General features: G+C 35.0%; 2 protein-coding genes across 5 annotated transcripts in view; both read right to left on the reverse strand.

Moving 5' to 3' along the window:
• The window catches only part of LOC105219154 (neurobeachin), a 185866-nt gene that overhangs the window by 135071 nt on the left and 35021 nt on the right, over window positions 1-15774 (reverse strand). The window lies entirely within an intron of this gene.
• Window positions 7589-14219, reverse strand: LOC128921988 (protein toll-like). The gene has a single exon (XM_054231116.1). It carries the CDS (start codon window positions 10419-10421, stop codon window positions 7686-7688), a length of 2736 nt encoding a protein of 911 aa, XP_054087091.1. The 5' UTR covers window positions 10422-14219; the 3' UTR covers window positions 7589-7685.

The raw sequence follows: 15774 nt of genomic DNA on the forward strand, positions 1-15774 counted from the left end.
AAACGGAGGAAGAGTGAGGGAACGAGAGAGAAAGAGAGATGGAGGAAGAGGAGAGAACGGGAGAGAGAGAGAGAAAAAGAGAGAGGGGAGTATAGAGAGAGTTGCGATTTCTATCAGATCTTACAAAATACCCCGACGAATAAATATTTTTATAGAGTTTAGAAATAGAAATTTACATTTATTCAAATTTTCTTAATTTCGTTAATTTTTTTCAGTTTTCAAAAATTATCCTAAAAAGAATAACTTAAATACGAAGAACCTTATTTGTGGAATAAATTGTATCAACTAAAAAAGAGTAAAGTTTTCAGCAAAATCTTAAACGTACTTCTTCAATTGACCTCATATACCGGCTTCAAATTAGCAGTACAGAATATTTCTCCAATAATTTTAGATACTTTTATATACGCTATAAGTTCGAATGCATGAGCCTGTGGCATTGTCTCCAGTAGCGCAACATTATCTACTCAAACATTGTTATTATCCGAAGTTATGGCTCTAGTACAACAGCCGTTATGTGCACAGTAAATTCAATTAAAAGTGCTGTTTCTCCATCTCCGAACTAATCCCCAGCTGCTTCGCTAGCTTCAAAGCATATTGAAGACATTATATTAAAACACCTGCAGCACTGACTTTCTTCTAATCACATTTTGAAGCAAAAGTTGGCACTAAGCCTGCAAAGGCGCTAAGATACCATCATTGAATGCATTTAGCAGCGACTAAACTTACTTGCAAAATACTTCGGTAACAACGCCAACGGGCAGCCATGCAACCAGGCAACCAAGCGACGTTGCAAGGTGCTGTTGCGTAACAAACTTTTTAACAAGTGCAAGGTAAGGAGCTGAAAAAAGTATTACGCAAGTTTGCTGGATAGAGATTCAATGCAAAAGAAAGGAAAATAATAATAATAACAACAACAATAAAGAAATAGTGTAAGCGCAGTTATTGTTTCAAAGTGGCAACAGCCTTGCCTTGACGACAGCAGGTGGCAAGTGGTAGTGAAGCTGCCAATATACGCTTTGAAGGCGCGCACACCCAGAGGCAGCTAAGCCAAACGGTGTAGAGCATTGAATTGAGGCAAAGAATTGTGCAAAAGTGCTTCAAGTAAACTGCATAAGTATGCAACTTATTGCAAATGATATTAGGCGAGTGTGCGGCATGTTGCAAGAAGAGGCGTAATTTATTGGCAGATATGATTGTTGTTGCTGTTATTGTGATATATACTCGCATAGTGTTTGAAGCAAGTGACTGTGTACAACTTAAGCCGCTTAATAGACACTTCTACACACACACACATTCATAAAGGAGGAAGTTTCAGCACCCGAACTAATGGCTCACATGTCCTTGCACCTCATTTGGTTTGAGCGGTGCTTCACTTGGCAGTCGTTCATTGTATGCGCGTGATGCCACACCGTCAGTATCTTATTTTTTTTTGGCACTACTTCTTCGACACACACTCCCATAGCTCCAAATTGAACTTGCCTCATCACAAAACTCTCATTTGAGTGTGTTGCAAGTTTATAAACGAATTTGAGTGAAACTTTTGCCATGCTGGCACGAATGCAGACACGTGTCGCATCATCACTGGCGCTTTGGACATACGCCCCCACACGTAAGGATACACACACACACACACGAACATCGAAACAAATGTGGCGCCGCAAACTTATTGGTTGAATGTGCCACATTTGTACAAATGGCAAGATATTAATATTTAATGGAATTATAAACTGTTATCGATATTTACCGTTTAAGTAATTGGTGGCGGAAATGTGCAATTGCGGTTGGGAAATTTTGCGCAATAAAGTTGGAGGCATTTGTGTGCCAAAGACATAGATTCAACGAAGTGTCAATTATATTAACCCAAATCTATCTAGCAGTTTAATTCGTGAAAAATCTATGAAGTTTTTAAATTACAAAAAAAATATATATTTTTGCCTATGTGGCAACACTACATATTTAGACTTTGCATTTGCCTGGTATTTATGGCCTTTAACTGCCCTTTTATTGCTCTTTAGAGGCAGATAAATTATTCATTGCAATGATAAAATGCTGAGTTGTGGTGAAATGCAGTGTTGTATTTGCTGATAACTGATGGAGAAATGTTCGGAGGGCGGGAGAAGTGGAGGAATGTTAAAGCAAGTCTATATGTTTCATAAAATTTATGGCTTCGCTGAATGTCGGAAAATTTATTGAAGACATGAAAGTGAATCCCCTTTATAATAACACATTAAATATACAGAAAATTAGAATTTCACTTTTATGTATGGGGCACTTTTCTGGTAAGATAATTAGAAACATTTATATCAACAAATTTATATACATAAATTTATAATTTTTTATATTCACAGTTTTATGAAGTGTAGCAACACTGTTTAGTAAAATTCTTCATTGATATGATGATTAATAATTTTTGTAAAAATTATGTAAGAATGTATACATTTATTTCACATATTATATATTATAAATTTATTCCTGGTACCTTTCACTTATGAACTTATTTCACTTTTGAAAAAAACTAAGCATATTTTTTTTTGTTGTTGGCAACACTGAAATAATATATTTGAAATTAAGTAATTTAACAATTTTACAAATTGACGCCCAAAAATACAAAATTACTTTTTTTTTGTCATAATAGGTGGCAACGCTAACTGCAAAAAACAAAAAATTTAATTGCATTAAAATTGGATAGATTAAAAATCATCATCATTTAGCGCAACTATCAATGCTTTTAAACTTTTCCTCATTTTTTTATTTTAAAATAAGTGGCAACACTGTTCGATTTTTTTTATATAGTATTATTAAATTGAGAATAATTTAGTATTTCATGCATTTTATTTGAAAATCTCTTTCATTTTGTACTTTTAAGTGGCAACACTATTTGAAAATTACGCAAAAATAGTATTTATTGAAAAAAATAACCACCTAAATAATAAAAATAATATTAATAGCATGACACTTTATTGGTGAACTTTAGCTAATCTGCGCTCTCATATTTACTAATATAGTTAGTTGTCTTTTAAAATAGCTGGCGACACCAATACTCAGTATTATATTTAAAAATTAACACTTAATTCTTTTGGCTCTATTGACAATATTTGTTGAGCTTGGTAGCTCTATTTGAAATACCGACTAAGCACGAGCTTATGCCGATCTGGCAAATTTAATCAAAGTTTAATCAAATTTTTTTTCTTTATTTCCATACTATTATTTCCTGGAAATAAATATATTATTTATTTCGATTTGCATAATCATCGCAGACTTTTGTTTACGTACTTAGTTGATAGATGGCGCCCCTAATCGAAATTTACTCAATATGTGAGGTTGGCCGACAAATTTCTACCAAAGAACAAAATGTTCTCTCTCTTTTTGATAGACGAGTAAAATTAGGATAATTTATTTAATAGAACTTAGAAGGTATTGTAGTACAAGTTTTTTTTTTCAATAATCATAAACTCAAAAACAAAATTATTGAGCTTAGTTCCATCCACGAAAATTTCATAAATAGAATAGAGAGACCACTGAGAAAAAGTATTTTCAATCCTAGTCTTATTCTAGAAATCTTAAACTGTCTTCAATTGCTAATCAACATCACTATTGTGACCCCCTATATTTACATTCCATTTCATCCCTGGATTTTCATGTATTTACAGTAGTGTGTGTTTATTTGAAAACGCCAGATTTGGAAACATTTCCCCGACAGTCGATAAACAAGTGCTCAAGGGCTATTGGCAAATAAATTACAGAGCGGATAAGTCAAATACAAAAAAAGAAATGAGAGAATGAAACAAAATAAAACAAAAAAATAAAACTAAAATAAGTAAATAAAAGCGAACACTGGTCAATTGAGTATAACAATGGAAAAATAAAGTGAACTAAAATAAAATGAAAATCAAAGCAAAAATTCAATGAATAAATAAATCACTGCACAAATGTACACATACTACGAGAGAGAGTGAGCAAACAAACAAGCAGACGGGGCAAATACACTCTGAGCAATCACGAGCCACTCACACAAACACGCACCCACACACATCTATAGAGATTTGCACAACAAAAGTGCAATGAAAGGCAGCGTAAGGGAGTAGTGAGGCCGCGGGTGGAGGTCAAGCAAACAGTGCGAATGGGTGGTTGTATATTGGATTTATATGCATGCAAATGGCATAGCGGCAAGAAGGGGCAAGTGAGCTGCAGTTGTGGTAGCAATTACAGCACGATTGTGCAATGCAAAAGCGCAATGCAAATAAATACAGACAATGGACAGTGTGGCACATGTGGCAGCCAAGTTGTGCAACTGTACAGAAAAAAAAAAAAAAATCATAAAACATACGAACAGGAAAAAGAAATATAACAACTAGAAACAATAGCATAAAGTAACAGTAAAATAGTGAGGATATATTGCAGTGATAATAAAAAGTAAAGTGCTGAAAGCAGAGTGAGTTTCTGAAGTGAAATAATATATTCTTAGTCGTTGTAGAATATTGAACTTATTTCGCTTAAATATTATTAAGAATAACGGCATCAAGTTAGATATAAAAAATCAAATTTATTAAATTATTATTATTTATTTAATTAAAATATAATTAAATATTTTATTTTAATGACAATATGTAAACGAATTATTATTAATTCGTGTTGCCAGCTGCTGAGAAATTTTCAAAATATTTTTTATATTTTAATTGAAAAAATCAAATAAGCACCATGATAGCCAAAAGATCGTTTTGCTGAAATTATACTACAAAAAAAAAAGTGGTTGCCATCTACTTAGAATTTTCTTCAATAGGAAATCACCAATTAAACTTAATATTGTTGAATAGGAATTTTTATTCATAAAAATTTAGTAGCGTTACCGTTTGAATTAATTTTTTTACGTTTAATTTTATTATTTACAGAATATATTTCATTACGTTTTAAAGAAAATACTTTCAAGAATAAATTCTGCGGCTGAAAAACATTTTTCCATTTTCATTGTATTTGTATTTAATTTAGAGTTATAGGTGTATTTCGTAAATTAGTCATCCTAGAAACATTAGTATTATATTACTTTTAAAAAAATTTAAATCACGGCAGCATTTACTTAGTTTTAATAGGGTTACCATCTAATAAGCCATTTAAACCATAATATATTAATGATGCCAGAAATAATATGTTCTTGTTGCTAATCAGCTTTACTATTTAAAACACCATATGAAAGGTTATGTACAAAAGCAAATAAACATTAACCTATTATGTAAACAAACTCTACCATTATGGTTCACAAAATAAACGGAAACCCCGATGAAGAGTTGTCAGCCGCCATTAAATGGTATGATTAGCGGTATCATTTATTCAGCCGATTAAAACCCACACTAGTTCGCCAGTCACAACAAGACGAAGACAAATGACGCTGTCATATTTCTGCATTGCCTTGCTTCATTATTCATAAATGTACGTACGCATGCCGCTACGACACTTTAGCGCGCCTAAAATGCAGCCACAAAGAATGTTGAGCAGCTAGAAAGCATTGATTAATGTCACAGCTGCCATTTTCAAACAGTTAATGTCACTGCGTTTCATATACTGGAATACAATTCGGTTGAGATTTATGGAATATGTAGAAATTGAACTTGCGTTGCGACGCCTTAAAATATACTACAAATTACGCTTGTGATACAGACCCTTAAGTGGCACGTCAAAAGTGAGTTATATGTAAGCCTTCCATTGTGTTGTTGTCGCTGTTTTTCTTTCTAAAGTGGAATTTGGAGATATTTCGGTGGCCTTTTGAACTCACAGTTCACTTTTGAAGTATTACAGTATAAGTTATTGTGCGTTGATTAGCTCATTGTTGGCAATACTATACAATTCAATTGCGAGTGGCAATCAATCAAAATTTTATTGTTGGAGAGAATATTTGTCAACTTCCTATTGGTAGATATGTCTTTATATGTCTTTCAATATATTCGAAGTGACTTTATGAAGAGCTATTAATTTTCAATAGCAGAATCAAAATTCTACTGCAAAAATAACACAAATTGCTGCCTAATTGAATGTAAAGCATATGGGAGCATAGAGAAATGTAAAGCATAGAGAAAATAAAATAACATATAGCGCCTAAAAGCAGGCTACGCATTATAAATATATTTTACACATAAATGTACTCAATGCGAAACTGGGGAATAGTAGGTGAGAGACTTCAGCAGGAAATGAACTTAATAGACACACCACATCCAACCAATAACCAAGGAGAGTGTCGCCTTGACAACTTTTAATAATAAATCGTTTTGACAATAAGCGCTTAGGTAAATGAAGATTTATTTGTTGGCATTGAAAACAGGCAACAGCAAATGATATGGCGATGGAAAACAAATGGCAATAACAAATCTTAAGTAATAAAGTACAAAAGAAAATAATAAGCATAAAGTTAAAAAATAAAGCCCATTTTAGGCGCATAAGCGTCTGTGCGTAAAAGTCGGTCAACTTTTGCAACATAATGAAACAAAAGTGTTACACTTAACATTGTTTAAAGGGAAAACTCCCGTTTAACATACAGAATGTGATATGCATACATTTAGGCGCAAGTCACTATCCGCATATACATTGACATATTTATGAAATTTACGAATATAAATGCGCGCATATAAAAATGGGTCAGCTCGTGCTGCGGATACTCGTAAATTTTTCAATTATCGCTGAAACACGCGCGCGCTCGCTCACAAGTGTCAGCAGCGCAAATAGGAGCGCATAAAAGTATGCAATGTCACATGATTTGTGTCGCCGTTTTTTATGTTGCTTTATCGTTTGTTCGTTATCAATTGTTGTTTACTTATATGGCCGTCAGCATGTGAGTAAATTACTGTGTGTTCGCAGCCATAAAAATGTCAGCGTTTGCAAAATTTATATTTCATTTTGCTTGCAATTTTTTTCGTTCACGCCGAAGCCTTGACAGCAGCAACAATGTAGTGGAAAGCGTGCGGCTTTTGGCATTGTAAATCGCCAACAAATTTTATGTGTCAAAATGTCAATTATTGCAACATTTGAATATTTAAAAAGTGATAAAATGAATAAAACAGGATGAAAATAGATAGTAGGTTAAAAAAAAAGGTATGCGTTTTAAAAACATTTATTTAATGGATTTTTATACTCTCGCAACATGTTTCACACAGCATACTAGATAAGTTCACATACCGGTTGTTCGTAAGTCCTAAAACTAAACGAGTTAGATATAATGTTATATATGCCAAAGCGATCAGAATTGAACAGATTTTAGTATATATCTTGTAAACTATTAAAGTTATATCAACCCTATATCAACTTACTTAAAGGCGGCCCTCAAACTGCTACAACAAAGTGATATTAGGCTGGGCGCCGCCCACTTCACTCAAAACCATATCTTAAGAACCACGAGATTGGATTTGCATATTTTTTTATTATTTTATTTAAAAATGTTCGGAACACACCAACTTAACATTTCCCTACTTGTTCTATATAAAAATTGGCTCCGATGAAGTTAAAAAAGTATAAGTCTACAACGCAGATCAAGAATTCACCTTCACGAGCTCTAATCTGCAATTTCGTTCAGCGATGTAAACCTAATTTAGCCTTTTGAACAGTATAAAGTTAAATACAATCAAACCTTTATTGGAAATATTGACTATAAATTGAATCTTACAATACAAAGAAGTTTATTCACACCTAATTTACTGCAAATACTACTGATCTAGTTGACGCAACGTATTCCGCTCCACATCGCCAATAACATAAGCTCTCCGACGTTCGTTCAACTCAAGCATTCCGGCACTGCGCCCCTCTCCCTTGCGATGCGGCATTGCATAACGCAGCTTACTCCAAAACCATGGATGCTCTACCCACTCCAAGTAGGTGTTCATAGTCAAATAGGCGCGTAACTCCTTATCGAGCGCCGTCATGTCGGTAAGCTCACCATGCTTTATTATAATAATGCGCGAACGTCGCTCATTCAAGGCGCACTGATGCGCCGTACGAAATTCCATGCGCGCCCAGTCCGATTCAATGAAATGTTGTGATAGTACAATAATCGTACGACGCGATTGAGCGACCGACTCAATAATTTGTTCGGGTATGTAAGCGCCCGCCAGCCAATTGCGCTCATGTGTGCATACGCTAAATTGTGGTTCACCCTGCTCGAGACCGGGCAATAGAATGTCATTTACAAAACGTGCGTCCTGATGGGCATACGATATGAATGCATCGAATGTTTTGTCCTTGTCCAACTCATTTTCGCTAATACAACAGAGTAACAAACCGTGCGCGTACAGCCACACATGAATCTCCAAATTATATTTATAATAAAGCGCTAATAGGCTTATGAAAACAATAATTACCAGTGATATGCTGAAAAGTAACCACGCCAAGCGCACTGATTCAGGCACACATACATCTTCGTAGCGCGCTTGCAGCAAGCTGGTATTCTCTAGATTAGCGCAAGCCAAGAGCTTTACATCGGGTATGCGCTTACGATGTGTGCGCACGGCGTTCAGCGTCTGCTCAGCGCCACAGTCGCAGAGCCATGGATTCTCAGAGAGATAAAGCTTCTGCAAAGTGGCGCTCTCATTGAGAAAGTATTGTACGAAACTGTCGCTCAAGCGCTCTAAACTATTGTTGCGCACATCAAGCACTTCCAATTGCGGCGGCAAGTGCGCGCTTTGTATATTCTTTAGGCGATTGTGTGTCGCATACAAGCGCGTTACATTGGCATAACCGAAGGTCACATTCGAAGGTAATTCATAAAACTGATTGTACGAAATATCAAGCGAACTCTGCGTTAAAGAAACCTGCTCTGGGCGCGGCAGCTCTGTAATATTCTTCAAATGCGAGTGGGTGCAGTTAATTAGCAGCGTTCTCGCGTCATATTGGCAATTGCAAGCGGTGGGACAAAACCTTGGCGCCCAGGCGCAAATAGCCAGATTCTTATACAAATATTCCCCCTTGCAAGTATCGCCGGTGAACCACTCCACATAAAAGTCCATCAAGAGGTTTGTGTTGTAGAGCCATGTTATGGCGCAGTCGCATTGCAGTGGATTGTTCCATATTATTATACTACGCACACACTTCCCATAATTGTGAGCTCTTAAATTTAATGCGTATATATGCTTTATTTGATTATTAGTGAAATCGAGCTTATAGGGACACCTCATGTTAGCAGCACTGATCTCTCTTAAATGCAATGTTTCAATATGATTAGAAGTTAGATCGATGAAGGTCTTATCGTATAGATTATCTTGCTGCTCCAAATAGTATTGGAAAAAAGGTGGCGCTGTACTAATTTCTCTAATTTGCTGACGTGAGAGTAATGTATAATTTCCAAACTCACCTGCGCCCGCAATGTGCTTAAATTTATTGCTACTCAAATCGAGTCGATAGAGATAGCACAATGGTTGGACAGCAGCAATAATATTTGTAGGCACACTAAATTGATTATAACTCAAATCAAGCTTCCACAAAAGCGGCGTCGTATCAAAGATGCCAGGCGGAAACGCCTGCAACCGATTGAAGGAAAGATCAAGCTTTATCAGTTTTCCTTGCGCGCCCAGTAAACCACTTGGCAGCGCCGCCAAATCATTATTGCGCAGAATCAATTCGTTTAACTCGGTTAGTGTGACAAAGAGTTCACTCGACAATTTTTGCAAGCAATTATCATCCAAATCTAATTTACGCAAATTTGTTGTATCACGAAAATGTTCCGCCGTCAAATTACGCAGCACAGTTTTTTTATCGTCCATCCAATAACTTTTACGAGCGAGCACTACAAGGTTCTCCAGCCCGTAGAGTGTATGAAATATTTGGGACGGTAGTGTTATTTCATTAAGCTCACCAAACAGGTATAACTCTAGCTCTTTCAATGCGCTTTGGTTGTGAAACAGTTGGGCGGGCAATATGTCCACTGCGTTGCTATTAACATGCACACGAAAGATCAAGCGCTGCAAACCCACCGCGTTTTGTAAAAAACGCACAGGAACAGGTAAAGCGCCGTCGAACCTGATAGTACCTGCGTAGTTAATACTTGCGCGCCTCAATATTTCTGGCAAGACAGCACAATTGATTAATTCAAATTCAGCCTCATTATGTCGAAAGCGGTAAGGGAACTGTGCTTGTTGTATTTCCTTAGCATTTGTATTCGCCGTACAGTTTACAAAGAGCAGTGTTATATTATTAGTCAATCCCCAATCGCTGTATATACGTATAGAAACGTCATTTATCATACACTTAATCTCATCATCGTTGCATTCACAGCGTGTGTCGTAGCACTCGGGATTGTCCAGAGGTTGTCCGCTCACAGTTGGCGCTATTGTTGTTACAATTTGTGATGATGCGCTTGTTGTCGGCGTTAGATTGAATATCATGATAAGCGCAAGTTGTTTGTGAAAGCAAGCGAGACAGCGGTGTGTGCGGCAATTTAACGCGTTCATTTTTAAACCAATTGATTTAGTGTTATTGCACTGATGTTTATTTAATAAAAAACATTTTCTCTTTGTTCTTATTACTGCTTGTACATCTAAGTACTTAGTTTTTTCGCGTTATTAATTTATAAAATCCGAAAGAAGACTTTACAGTTATGATTTCAATTTGAAACTGAACAGAATTATCCGATCAAAGCAGCATATACATTAAATTTATTTAATTTTTTCTGCCGCTATGAAACCACACAAGATTAATTCAGTCAATATTGTAGGGTGTTTCAAACAGTTGGTGTCTTAAGCATTAAAATTCAGATTATCCAGTGTGTGCCTTGTTTTAGCCTCCCTCGTATTTCTTTGAAGCTTGGTAGTTACTAGTTGTTTCACTTTTGGATTCCCTTAATAAGGTTTTTCAAAAAAGCTTAAACTGTTTTCAGAAATATTGTCTATTTGTTCGGGATCTAATATACTCGTGAGGAATATGCCCAGATATATCATATTGAGGTGCTCTCGATCTAATAAATATATATAAATGCATTAGATTAGAGTACATACTGGATCCACTTGGACAGTGATGAAAATATAAGATTCCAGAACTTAGATACTGTACTGTAAGCCGCACATTCCAAATGGAAGTACAAAACTGATGTCATCTCATTTTCCTCCAGACAATTTCGGCAATTAGGGTTTCAATGGAATTTTTATCCTAAACACATGAACTTTCATTCGATAATATTTAGTTAGTACAAAGACAAGCTGAACTTTACTGCAAGTAGTTCAATGGTCCATTGTGTTACGTTCAATAACTGCTTGTAGTATAAGATGAGTTTGGTTGTTTCACAGCAATCTAAATATCCAACTAAAAGTATGCAATTTTGTTACAAGATCACCCTGTACAAAGACTTGCTTTAACCAGTCGACAATTTTTATCGTTAACATTTTTGTTCTTTTGCGGTTAGGGCGCTATATATAGTACAAACAAATTCATTATGCTTTTTAAACCACTACGCTTTATCGATAACATAGTTATCAAAATTAAGAAATGCAATTACATTTTGCCATATACCAAAGTTCTTACACCCCATCTGTAGCTCAGTTTATCGTTCGCATTTTTGTATGTTTGCGGTTAGGGCTCGATATTTACTACCAAAAAATTCGGTATGCACTGCAAATCTTGGAATGACATATTAAAATAAAAGCAATACTAAATGTTTTTCTTGAATGATGAGATAACGCAAAAAACCTCAAACAAGAATCATAATAAAATGTTCGTCGCGAGAATATGTCTCTTACACCACAATAGTGTATCTATAATAGTCTGTGTATAGTCGCCTTCAGGCTACCTTTTGGTCTACGGTACATAAAGAGAGGCTACTGGCGAATATGACAGGCAACTGATCGTCAATTGCCAAAATCTATTTTAGCATATTGGGCCTCATGCATAAAAACGAGTAAAAGCGCTGAGTTGAGGCATGTGAGCAATTGCTCGTAAGTCGAGTTCGATCAAACAGCAACAGCTTTTGCTCAATTTCGTATGCATAAAAATTAGTTCAAACAAATTGCAGTTACTTGAGCAAAGGGAGATCAAACATCTAATTGTTATAGAAGTGCAAACGTGTCGTCAAGTGAAAGTGAAGTAGAAATAGGATCAAATAGTAATAATAAAATAGAAACTTACGACATTCCTAAATTATTAGTAGAAAAACTAAAAAAAAAATCAATATTTACCTGAAAATTACCAAGCATTAAAGAAAAAAAACTCTAGAAACAAGTGTAAAAGAAATTGAGCAAAAATTGAGCATTCAATTAACGGGGAAAGCACTAAGTTCGGGTGTAACCGAACATTTTATACTCTCTAAATTGCGATTAATCAATTAATTTTATTAATATAACACACAATTTGATCCACATATTCGTCTTATATATGGTATAAAGTACTTTGATAGTTGGATACCTTAATATTAGGTCCCATGTTAGGTGAAGTTATGACCCGATTTTATCCATTTTTGTCACGGAGGCATATTATTAGAAGAAAAATATTCTCAATGAATTTCTTCAAAATATCTGAGAGACTTTCCAATATTCTCGGTAAAAAAAAAAGATTAGTAGATGTATGGGATCCTGAAAACTAATGGTCGGTTTTTAGAAGGGCCACACTATAAATGCAGTATTTGTGCAAAGTTCTGTTCCGATATCTTCACTAGTGCTTACTTTATATATTGTAAAGTAAACGATTTAGATTGACTTCACAGTTCTGGTATATAGGAAGTAGCCGTTGTTGTGAACCGATTTGGCCTGGGATGCAAGGGAAATTATTATGAACAGAATTTCATTGAAATTGGTGGATTAGTTTCTGGTATGGTTTTGGACCCATAAGTGGGAGGAGCCAATTTAAAATTTTGTATACCAATTTGAGTGCAGCACTTATGTACCATCTTTATAATGAAGTTGTAGTAAGGATTTCAGGTTTCTGGTATTTTTCCTTACTGAATTAAAGCATTTTCAATAGTTTTCAACATAACCTTTGTATAGAAGGTGGGCGTGGTTATAATCCGATTAAAAGAAATGGTTTCAGAAAGTTTGTTTGATATAGCTTTAGTAGTTTACGAGATATGTACACAATTTACATCCAAATATGCCCCTTTACAGTGAGATCCTTTGTACCTAATTTTAGATTTTTCATAGCTTTATTTATGGCTTAGTTATGGCACTTTTTGCCTTTTCGGGTTCCGCCATTTTGTGGACGTGGCAGTGCCCAGTGCGATTTCGCCCATCTTCGAAAACAATCTTCCTATGGTGCCAAGAAACACGTGTACCAAGTTTCATCAAGATATGTGACTATTGTTACTCAAGTTAAAGTTTGCACAGACGGACGGACAGAAAGACAGATATCCGGATTTAAACTCCACTCGTCACCCTGATCACTTTGGTATAAATAAAACTCTATATCTAACTCGTTTAGTTTGTGAACAAAACTATTATACTCTCCAAGCAACTTTGTGGGTATACCATTTTGGAATCCAAATTTTATCAATGTTACTGAGGGCCACTATGTGTTTCTTCTGACTCCTCAAAAAGGCGACTCCGAGTGTACGCGAGTCAACTATAAGGCAGCCTCAACATTTATGCATATGAAAATGAGCACTAGCTCATCTAACTTCGTTCAAACTGAGCAAGATGAGATCAAACGAAAGCAGTGAGTAAAAGCACCTTTTACTCAAAAAATCGAGTCTGAGCTCAAGCTCACGTTTTCTGCATGAGGTCCCTTGTTGTTAAGGAATTTACAAGATTGGATTTACTTCTTTAGGAATGGATATTAATATACAGATACTACAGTTCTTTTTAGGTGCTGAAATGTGTATATGTGTTCCATCAATTCATCCGATTACACTTGGAAATTCTGTTTTATGGCGTATTTTGCTCTTCTACACTCTCTATGTCAAATTTTATATGTTTTGTGTATCTTTGTAAGAATCACTGACATTGTATTTAGGTTGTGAAGCCTATCATAATATGAAATCTAGTTTCTGTAGCCAGGGCAATTACACTGGCCAGTAGCCTTACACAATTGGGATGTCAATTAAATTTATATTTTTTATTGCTAATATGTAAACACGTATATAAATTTGAATTAGTACCAGCTAGCTAAAATATCGCTTTGCTGAAATTATGCTAAAAAATCCATCCATTTAGAGTAAATCACCAATTAAACTAAATAATGTTGAAGAAACGTTATTATTCTTCGAAAAAATTAAGATTCAGAATTCAGACTGCAACGAATTAATTTTTTTACTTTTAATTTTACTTTGTTTTTGTTATTCACAAAATGAATCTAATTATGTTTAAATGGAAATAGTTTCAAGAGAATATAAAAAAAATTCTGTGGCTGAAATACATTTTTTTTTTCATTTTAAAGGTATTTGCATCAACTGTTTTTAATATCTAATTCACATTTATAAGGTTATTACGTGAATTAGGAATTCTAGACATAGTAATATCATGTTATTTTCAAAAAATTAAATCACGGCAGCATCTACTAAAAAATATTTTAAATTGTGTTACCGAATTCACCATATTTATAAGACCAGTTAAAAAAATAAAAAAAAATAGGTTGCCATTCTTTTATTCAGTTTTAGTAATTAAAACACCGTATGAAAGGCTATTTTCTAATAATAAAAAATAACGGTAACCGCAGATAATAGCAAAGAGTTGTCAACCGCCATTAAATGGTATGATTATTGCAGCCGATTAAAACCCACACTAGTTCGCCAGTCACAACAAGACGAAGACAAATGACGCTGTCATATTTCTGCATTGCCTTGCTTCATTTTTCATAAATGTACGTACGCATGCCGGTACGACACTTTAGCGGGCCTAAAATGCTGCAACAAAGAATGTTGAGCAGCTAGAAAGCATTGATTAATGTCACAGCTGCCATTTGCAAACAGTTAATGTCACTGCGTTTTATATACTGGAATACAATTCGGTTGAGCTATGTGGAACTATGTAGAAGTTGAACTTGCGTTACGGCGCCTAAAAATATACTACAAATTATGGCTATTCGTCATACATGCGCTTGCGATACAGACCCTTAAGTGGCACGTCAAAAGTGAGTTATTTGTAAGCCTTCCATTGTGTTATTGTCGCTGCTTTTTCTTTCTAAAGTGGAATTTGGAAATATTTCTGAGGCCTTTTGAACTCACAGTTCACTTTTGAAGTATTACAGTATAAGTTATTGTGCGTTGATTAGCTCATTGTTGGCAATACTATACAATTCAATTGCGAGTGACAATCAATCAAAATTTTTTTGTTGGAGAGAATATTTGTCAACTTCCTATTGGTAGATATGTCTTTATATGTCTTTCAATATATTCGAAGTGACTTTATGAAGAGCTATTAATTTTCAATAGCAAAACCATATTTCTACTGATAATTACTGCAATAGCTGCCTAATTGAATGTAAAGCATATTGGATCATAGAGAAATGTAAAGCATAGAGAAAATAAAATAGCATATAGCGCCTAAAAGCATGCAATGTAGACAATCCGAAGCTGGGGAATAGATGGTGAGCGACTGTTTCAGCGATAAAAGGTACTTTATTGACGCACCACATCCAACCAATAACTAAGGTGAGTGTCGCCTTGACAATTTTTAATAATAAATCACTTTGACAACAAGCGCTTAGGTAAATGAAGATTTATTTGTTGGCATTGAAAACGAGCACGTCGAGGCATGAAATAGTATAGCAATGGAAAACAAATGGCAATAACAAATAATAGGTAACAAAATACAAATACCAATAATAAGCATGAAGTGTAAAAATATAGCCTATTTTTAGGCTCGCAAAAGTCGTTCAACTTTTGCA

This window comes from Zeugodacus cucurbitae, chromosome 5, assembly GCF_028554725.1.
Source record: "Zeugodacus cucurbitae isolate PBARC_wt_2022May chromosome 5, idZeuCucr1.2, whole genome shotgun sequence".
In the NCBI taxonomy this organism is placed as follows: Eukaryota; Metazoa; Arthropoda; class Insecta; order Diptera; family Tephritidae; genus Zeugodacus; species Zeugodacus cucurbitae.

Bases quoted from the DNA above. Each gene is read 5' to 3' on its own strand.
- LOC128921988 (XM_054231116.1), bottom strand. From the start codon at position 10,421: ATGAACGCGTTAAATTGCCGCACACACCGCTGTCTCGCTTGCTTTCAC.